Source organism: Barbatula barbatula (assembly GCF_947034865.1).
Source record: "Barbatula barbatula genome assembly, chromosome: 19".
NCBI classification, from domain to species: domain Eukaryota; kingdom Metazoa; phylum Chordata; class Actinopteri; order Cypriniformes; family Nemacheilidae; genus Barbatula; species Barbatula barbatula.
In genome coordinates, this window is record NC_136782.1 from 11646644 (window position 1) to 11656635 (window position 9992).

General features: G+C 35.6%; 1 protein-coding gene across 1 annotated transcript in view; it reads left to right on the forward strand.

The window, feature by feature from the left end:
* The window catches only part of LOC306908862 (roundabout homolog 2), a 44221-nt gene extending 35417 nt beyond the window's left edge, over positions 1-8804 (forward strand). Inside the window, exons 17-27 of the mRNA XM_079482101.1 lie at positions 1034-1249; positions 1361-1403; positions 1767-1906; positions 2277-2540; positions 2703-2817; positions 4550-4759; positions 6190-6338; positions 6428-6526; positions 6627-6776; positions 7668-7807; positions 8206-8804. Coding sequence (XP_079338227.1) covers positions 1034-1249; positions 1361-1403; positions 1767-1906; positions 2277-2540; positions 2703-2817; positions 4550-4759; positions 6190-6338; positions 6428-6526; positions 6627-6776; positions 7668-7807; positions 8206-8217 — 1538 coding nt within the window. The 3' untranslated portion in view covers positions 8218-8804. The remainder of the gene's footprint in view (positions 1-1033; positions 1250-1360; positions 1404-1766; positions 1907-2276; positions 2541-2702; positions 2818-4549; positions 4760-6189; positions 6339-6427; positions 6527-6626; positions 6777-7667; positions 7808-8205) is intronic.
* The last annotated feature ends 1188 nt before the right edge of the window (positions 8805-9992 follow it).

The following is a 9992-nucleotide window of genomic DNA, read 5'->3' on the forward strand; positions in this document are numbered from 1 at the left end:
CAAATACGGCTTCAAAGTAATAAATGTAAGTAATATATAAAAAATGAAACAAACAATAAATAAACTAATAACTTATAGGAATTATGCCCGGCTTCACAGGCAAGTCTTAAAACTAGTCCCAGACTAAAATTAAAGTTTGAGTTGTCTTAACTGAAAATAAATTGCCCTGACATATCTTTAAATGAGTCATTGCCACTGGCTTAAGCTAAGCCTTGTCTGTAAAACAGAGCCTTAAAGTGTTCAAAAATTGTTCATGGCTCGGTTTTTGCTCTCAACACTACAACTTATCCACTTTGAAGAGTGTTTTTAAAAAACATTTTTTTTTTGTTGACTAAAATGTCGCCTCAGGATGAAAGGCTAGAATAGAGACATCAATAAAAAACATATTAGTATGGACAACATTTCCATGTAAGAACAACTTGTAGTTATACAGTAATCATTTTTGTGCATAGAAGTTAAAGCCACACAATATAAAGTGTGACTAATTTTAGACTTTTATTGCAGAACGTAATTTATAATACATTAAACCATTTTAAATATCCAATGTAAATTCAATGTAGATTTATTGTACCCCACTAGATTTACACTTCTTAAGTGACAAAAATCTAAAAAAAAAGTGCAGAAAATAAAGAAAAGGATAAATAGCTAAAGTGTTTTTGAAAAAGCCGAATTACTCAAATTATCCTCTCTGACTGTCTCTATTAATGGATCTGTCACTCGTGACAGGAGCACTTGTAGATGTGTCCGCGTCTCATGGCTCACCCAGGGGCCCTTAAGGCTTGCAGTATGACACCTTTACCACCATCATTTACCACACAGCTCTGAGCATAACATTTATCCTACCTGACAGATTCTTTCACCATCTAAACATTTATTCATATTTAAGAATATTGAGTGCTGAGCATTTCCATGTTATATATCAGTTGGAGATTGATTTTGAGAGAAATATATTTAGATAAAACGCTCCCTTTATAAGACAAGAGATATTTACGCCTTCTAACTTTCTTCATTATTCCTTTCTGTCTACATTCAGGGGTACCAATAGATCAGTCCTTGTCAGTGATAAAGGATGACAGCTTGAGTCTGTCAGAGCAGATCACAGGGGTGGTCCGTCAGCCAGCCTTCATCGCTGGAATTGGTGTGTCCTCCTGGATGGTTTTAATGGGATTCAGTGCCTGGATCTATTGCAGACACAGGAGAAGGAAAGAACTCGGACACTACACAACTTCCTTCGCTTACACACCCGCATGTGAGTCAGGGACCCCTGGGTGCTGTCCAAACCAGTGTCCGCCTGTACCAAATTCTATTTTTTTAAATGAGCTTTGGGATGATGTTTTCTTTTTTTATTTTATTCCTATAGGTGCTCTTTCTCGTGGCGAAGGGTCTGATCTTATCAACGGAAGGTTTGTATCCTAGGAAGATTTCCCACTTTACACACTGTACTTTATTATATTCATGTTTTTTTTATTTTTCTAAATATTTTATTTGAAGTTATTACAGGTCAAAAAATCGAGTTGTTTAATTCTGTGTAAATGTATTTGTTTTGATGTATACAGAGAAAGTTATTTTGAAGAATACCAAACAGTTCTTGGCTACCATTGACTGCCATAGTATGAAAAACTACAATGGTAGTCAAAAGTGCCGCAAAACTGTTTGCTTTGATACATTCTTCAAAATATCTTCTTTTAGAACTTTATAAAAAATTATTTCTATTATGTTCCCAATTTTAGGAATTTATGGTCCCAAATTATTTTTTTCTTTTACAGGCCGTGTCTACTTGAGTCACACTTAGGTAACTACCCCTGGCTTGGTGACTCCTGGCCAACCAGCAATTTCTCTCATAACAGAAAAGACACGGCCAACTGCTGTGCAGGCAAACTTGACTCTACGGAAAAATACTACAACAGTAAGGCCCCCACTTTTGTACAATTATGAATTAAAGGTCCAGTGTATGAAATTAAGCAGCATCTAGTGATGAGGTTGCGAATTGGCTCACTCCACGCCTCGCTTTCGGAGCACTACAGTGGCTGGCACAGGGCTAAGATATCATCAGTCAGTTAAGGACTACTGTAGAAACAACATGGTAAATTCCATGTAAGGGGACCCACGATGTATGTAGATAGAAATAGCTCATTCTAAGGTACTAAAATCATAACGCTTCATTATGTAATGTCTTTTACACCTCTGAAGACATAGTTATGTAACATGCAATTCCTTCAAGAGATAAAATCACACATAGCACCTTTAAATGTCTAATCTTTGAATCTGTTTTTCAGCTTCAGTACTGTCAAATGATCAGAACCAGAATGGCAAGTACAGCCCCGCCTCTAATGATGGAGGCATATACTGTACCATCAACCCACCCAATGCTGATGGGCACGACCTATGCAGTCTGTACTCTCAAGGTCCAGACCCTTACACCAGAACACCAGTCCTCTCTAAGACAGACCTTTACAGACTGGAGCAGGACCAGTGGAGCCTTCAGTCGGGTCACAGCGAAGCAGAATATGCTAAACTTCAGTACCCGCAAGGGGAAAACGGTAGGAGCATCTGTGGGTCAATAATGATTTTGATCATAAAGGTTAAAGATTAATCCTTTAGGTATTAGGGAATTATGCAGACAGATTGGATCAACATATCTTAAAGTTTTGCAGCCGATGTTAGTTAAATGCTAATTGTGACTGTTTTATGCTGAATTACAGCCAAACGGATGAAGCAGAAGTCTCTCGGGCAAGCCCCCTCACCCACCTGGTCTGATGTGCTGTCTGTAACTCCACCAGCAAACAGGAGGTGTAAAAGTGCAGATAGACAAAACAGGTATAATCTACCATGTGATAGACATTATGCAGGGCCGATGAAGATTTGAGACGTGTATTTTGGTTTGGATTTTTTTAAGATCGGGAATATCAGTGCATAGGCTATGTTCAAACCCTGCCTCATCCCATTTAAAAAGCAGACTTCAAAAATTATTTTCAGTTTTATTTCAAATTTCAATTTTTTTTTTATTATTTTTATAACTACAACAAACAAATAAACAATTTGACCCTCCAGACAAGATTATAAATAGAACAAAAATTTGTATAAATCATGCAAAAATGATTTTTATCAGAATAAAAAAGATTAAAGTTCAATTATTTATTAAATATTTATTTCTTGATTTTTAGAAATAATATTCTAAAGATTTTTGTTTTGAGAGAATTGAGCGAGCTTGCCTTAGCCCAATGACATTGTTTTATAAATAAAGAATTTAGTGAGGCTTATAATAAAAACAAATGATCAATTTCATAAAATGTAATCTTGTTCTAAGAGTTTACTGATGAACAAGAAAAAATACAGATTAAAACATGTATCTCACTGTGGTGGTACCGTACAGCAATGGTATCAGGTTGGAATCCCATAATACTTGAATATACAAGCTTATATTATCTTTAGATTAGTATGTCAGCAGGAAATATCAAAATAGATTTCAAAACATTAATTTCTTAAATAACATTAATTCCTCTTTAATGGAACATCACTTCCTGGATCATTCCCAGCATCCTTCTCAAGTAACTGACCCAGTATTGAACCTGAGCAACAGAATGAAATGTAGCCAAAGCAATAAATCCAGTTCTTACAGTATCTAATCTTATTTGACATTTCAGCGGAAAGGGACAGGGGCTAATGGTGTTAGCTCTTACAGTCCAGCCTTCTTGACTGTTTCGAGAGAGGCTGAGAGGCGGCTTGTCTATAAGAATAGCCACAGGTCGAAAGGAATAGTAACCACACATATCAATGCGTTCTTTCTCTCACATTACATTTTTTATCATCGCCTTCCAAAGATGCAACAGCTTTTGAAGATTCTGATACAGCTTTTGCAATGCTGCCTTGTGTAACCACATCGGATTTTGTTGTTGTTTGTTTATTATTTTTCAAAGCATTACAATCTGTGTTTACCACAGTTCTATATCAGCAAAAAATCAAATCAGAGCTATGTATTAGGGGTCTTGAGTCTTTGAGGTTTTTATTGTGGTTTGTGAATGTTTTAGCCTGACTTTAACGGAACAAAAATAAAGTTCTTATTGTGTGTAATTTACAATGAAGCTGCATTTTTTTAAACTATGCAAAACGTGTGAAAACACTATTTAGCTGGATACATAAAATATTTGTAGCAGCCTCAGCTAAACAAAACTGTCATTTTAATCCCAAAATGTATAAATGTAATTTCCATCTCCATTATTTCCACCAAAGGATGTTATCAAACCCAATGTAGTGAAAATATTTTTTACATGGTTAAATGTGCCTGAGTAGGTGAAGAAATAACTTTTTTAGAAAATCTTGAAATCTTAGTATGGTGTACTTTTTAAGCTAACCTCCATGTCCTGAATATTTCAAGACTCAAGTATTTTTGTGTGCCGGCGTGTATCGATTTTTGTTGTTTGTTTGTATTTTTACCCCTTCCTTATTTTAAACATTTGTTTCACGTTGCGCTTTAGTAGCATCCTGAGATTTGAAGTGTACTTTACGTCCTAAATATGAATGATGTTTTAATCTGGTTCCATCCCTGTAGCCCTGAAGCTGATGAAGAGTGGATTCCTCCACTGCCTGACCGTATGTATCTGATCGAGGGTTTGGAGGATGCAGTCACACTTCCCTTAAGAGAAGAAACCAACAGGGTCACAACCTACAGTCTGCAGTCCACGGCAACTCTCACACCCTCCCCCAGCGAGGAGCAGCGCTCATCTGACCTGCGACTGCAGCATCCAGACTTGCTGTCGCGGTACGCACACACATATACACTTTTTCACTTTTTGTTCTCTTGTCCAATAATGCTGTAGTATCCTTGAGCTGGTAATTATTTTTCTTATACATGTTTTAATGTGTTTAACATGGGGCAGGACATCAAAGTTATTTAATAAAATAAAATATAAAATTATAAAATATTTCAATTGCCAGTAGAGAATAAAGTGATCCAGATAGTATGCAGAGAACATGACAACTTGCTCCCTGGGTGCTGCAGTGATCGCTGCCCCCTGCTCCGGGTGTACCTGTGTTCACGACATGCTGTGCGTGTGTTCACTACTCTCTGGATGGGTTAAATGCAGAGGTCACATTTCGGCTATGGGTCACCATATCCGAAAAATAGCTCACTTCCCTTCAACATTTCTTAAATATACAGTACATGCATGTGTATTTATAAATACACAATAATTATGAACTGTACACACACATATAATATGTAAACAAAATTTTATTGTAATACATCCATGCATCCGTTCTTTCTTAGCAGGGATAAGTGCCCATCCTGGCTATTTAATTTTTTATTAAGTATTTTTGTAGCCTTTATTTTTGTAGACTTTATTTGCTATTATTCTTTAAAGGGGACCAAAGAGCGAAAAGAATAGGGTATGTGATCGGACTCAAACCCGAGTCCTTGTGAGATCCCACAGGCAGTGTTATTGTGATATGTTTTCAATTTATTAATAATATTGATCTCATGAATATTAGAAGATATTTTTTAATATAACAGATCTATTAACAATGTGATTTATTTACTTTAACACCATCGTCACACACACATTTGGAAAAAAAGTTAGTCTGGATTGTGCTATACATTTTACTGTACATTTTGAAGATGCTTTTATGCAAAGCAACTTAGAAGCGTGAGGAAACAATATAGATGTTCATCAGAGGAGGCAATAATACAAGATGTGGTATAACAAGTTAAATACAATTTAATTGTTACAGTTACTGTAGGAAGAGCATGGCTAATCTCTTAATAGCTGTAATGGCATCTTGATAACACTAATCTGATTATTGTAAACATGGTTGCGCACAATCCCAAAACAGTTGCTAACAACTATACTAAAACAGAAGAGAAAATGTACATTTTATGCCATGAAAAGCCTATGACCAAGGACAAGAATATAATGAAATATTTTCAATTTATATGATTCATTTTGTCCAAATACTCAAATTGGAATAAAATTGAAAATCGAAAGTTTGCAGACATATACTGTAGTTACACTATCAACCAGCAGGGGTTAACTGGCCAATGCCAACTAGCCAAACCTCGAAGCTTTAAATCAAACAAACTCGTTCGACATTAGTCCTAGACAACAGGACGAACATAAATGTCGAGCCCTGCAGACTCCACTGTTGTTTTATTGCTTACTAAAGTGTTAATGTGTGTTCCCGTTCGCCTGACAGGAAACCGCAATGCGCACACAATGCACAGTTCACCCTCTCCAACCCAAAGCAGTTAACCAAGACAGATTCTCACAATGGCAGTGTTTCCCATCACATCAGCCCTTGGAGAGACATTGCTGGAGTAGAAGAAATATTCTCCAACAAGACAGGCATGCAGAATAATTGTTTTCATTATGCTGCCGATAATTACGTATGGAGAACATAATCTTTGTTTACTTTTTGTCTTCACCACTATTAGGAGAATTGACATTATTCCCATCGTCAATTCAGAAGCCCAGACCGAAAAAGAAGTCGTCTAAAGACGGTCCTGGGAGACGAGAAGTGTTGAACACAGAAAGTAAGATACGTTTTTAAAATCTCTTATTAAGCGACTAAAGCATTTGTTACATTGAGTATTTGAAAGATTTATAACACCTTGTGTTCATGCATCTCCACAGACCTGCCTCCTCCCCCAGAACCCCCTCCTCTGACACCAAACCCCATGATGCACTTGACAGACATGTTAAACAATGGTGGAAACAGTACAACCCCACAGCACAGAGAGAGAAGATCAGAGCGCAAAACTGCTGCCGAGTGGATCACAGAAGGTCTGAATGACCTTGTTGTGTTTGCTCACACTAAGGAATTTAAAGCATTACATTTTAGCAGACTATTCGTGCATAAATTATACCTTCTAGAAAAATTGTGTATTGCACATCAAATTTTCCAAGCACATCTCACATCTACCTAGTTGTATTTTCCTTTACTTCATTGACTGTTACATTTTCTTCAACCAGCCTTATTATAGGCTTTATTTTTTATATATTTTGGTTTTCATATTTATTTCGGTCCATTTTTAGCTATTTTGATATGTGCTTCTATATTTTTATTTGCTTATTTTTCCTGTTGCTTTATAGGTTTATAGGGTATACATTCATCTTTATTTCAGTTTTACTTAAGTTTTTTTTATTTATTTTCAGTTCGTAAATTCAGTGCCTCAACGTTTTTGTAAACTTTTTATAGTATATTGATGAGGAAACATTTCTTATAGGCTTTTATGCCGAACATGCAGAAAGCGGTTTCATCGCATGTGGTTCAGTTTTTTTGTTAATGCACTTGTTACATATAGAACTGCCTTACTCAAAATGCCTTGAAGAAAAGATACCAAATTATCTTAATCATTTTACATAATACATGCAGATTGATATTTAAAAGTATTGACTTTATTGACATTTGAGTATAAAATAGCAAATATGAAAACAATATGCTGGATTAGTTTATTACCTCAAAGATTTATAGATATTGCAGTTATTTTTAAAATGCTGTTAAAACTTTCTCTGACAAGCGGACGTAATAAAACCTTTTTTCCGGTTTGTGTGATGGTCATGTGACTATTTTCATGAAGTCTACGTTTTTCTAATAATATTCAAGCTTATATTTTATTTAACTTTACTAAATAGTTTTGTTTTAGTAAACTATAATAACTTTGTATCCAACAGATGAAGATTTACTCCAGTATTTCAAAGCAAACCTGGTACCCAGAGGTCAGATGTCCAATCACTGTTCACCCTCCAGAAGCTCCGCCCCTCAATCCTCCACAACCTCTCGTTCCTTGGGGGCAGGAAGGAGGAGAACTGAGGTTAGACGAGTTTGTGCGTGGTTGTGTGTGGCTGTGTACCGTCTGGTTGCACATGGTCTGAACAAGTTCATTAGTCACTAGCCACGCGCAGAGGCCTCGAAGCATTGAAGTAAATTAGCAATCGATAAGCCGCAGGATACTGTTCGTCCAACTGGAAGCACACACTAAATAAATCAGGCAAATTGTTACATTCTCACTTTTAAGAGAACCGTGTCTGTTTTGGTCTCCATGGCATTGGTATTACAATGCAATGATGAATATTAATATTTCTAACCCCGTGTGCTGGTTTGTGCTAGGTGGAATATTACTGCATGTTACAAGAGCTTTAATGTGCCAGGGTTTGATTGCTTGGCAACAAACCGATGGTTTTATGTAATCTTTCGCTTGTTTATTTTCAGAACATGATATGAGGAGAGGAACTTGCTCATCGCCATTCTGCGTGCAACATGCGCCTTGCAGTGTATATGCCTTGTGATCCTTCTGCTTTCTTTTTTATATCAAATGTTTTATAAAAAGACCCTTTGTTGTACCTATGTATGTGTATGTATATATTGATTTTTACAATGTTTCTGTTTGAGCTAAAATGTTAGTTTATGTTCTATTATTTATTATTATTTATTGTATTATTAGTTCGAAGAAAATGAAATGATAAAAAAACATTGTCGGAACTGTTTAGATGAACATGATATTTGAATGTATCTGGTGCGTACAGTATATGTATGCCTCAATGTCTACATGTATTACAAATCTGTCTATTTATGTGAAAAATATAGCAGATATTATCACCCACGGTCTATGTGAACAACCCATCAAATTGTACATTAATAGCCCTATAGAATACCAGATGTTTCTTCACTGGTACTGTCTCCTGACTTTAACCTCACTGACGGCTCTTCATGTGAAGCTGCGTCAGTCATATGCAGTTTTATACAGCTGTGGATTGCATACCAAACACAATAAAAGTCATGTTCTAAGACATTTTTACAACACTGTTATCAATATGGATTTGTTTTATGTTTAATATCTCTGTCTGTTTGTTTGTTTGTTTGTTTGTGTGTGTACGGTATGATTTAGAAGTAAGGGATAATGTACAGCCAGCTGGTTGTTATCTCTGAATAAACCCGACAGGGTGATCAGGATCCCGACACAAAGCGAAAGGTCTTGTGGCTTACTAATGGAGTTTATTTTCCGATAACCGGATGGATGTACATTATCCAACTTTATTACATGGCTACTTGCCACATGAGTAAATTAAAGAAGATTAAATAATATTAAACACTTTATTAACTTGTAACATAAGAAAAGTTTGTGGGAAAATGTTTTCTTTCAGCCGTCAGCTAAGACATACGTTTAATCAAGATGAACATGTAATCTGTTAGTCGTTTTTATATATAATATCATATATGTTATTCATTTGATCAGATTTTTTTAGAACACAGAAATACAACATTGACATTTTAGTCAATACTTGTAATATAATGTAATATCAATTCTCATTCTCAGAGAAAGTTTTATTACCAATATATTATTGTTTATATTTTACTAAACCCCTGATGATAGAGTTCAGACATCAGAAAAATATCAGTCTAAGCTTGAGTTTTCCATTTTAAAAGAGGGAAAGAACACTTTTTCTGTGGATTAAAATATTAACCAGAAACAATAATTCCCAACAATTGGGGGTTGACGTTTGCATGAAAATGCCAATTCATTTTTGAGTCATATTAAACTACATTGGTCAAGATGACTCATAGTTCTCGGATGGCCGTGGTTGTTATCTGGGAATAACACCACATGGAATGTTAGTACAGACCGATCTGAATCAATTATTTATTCTAATGAAGTAATTATGTATTACAATACAGAAGACATCCGTATATATGTATTTAAGTATAAGAATACATATACCAAAAGCTGCCTCACCATTATTTCCCTTAAAGACATTCACATCTCAAACAAATCTTTCAAATACAACATTACTACCAATACCAAGATCCTCTAGATGCAAGAGCAACAAACCATTGATTGAATTAATCTGTCAGTAAATTGAATACGCACTGAAATGGCTTAAGCACTGCAGAAATTATTCCAACCCTAAATACTGTTATTTTAGTATCGCACTTGCCAAATTGCTGATGTTTTTCCAAGCCAAAGCATATTTGCAGCTAAACATCAACACAGCTGTCAA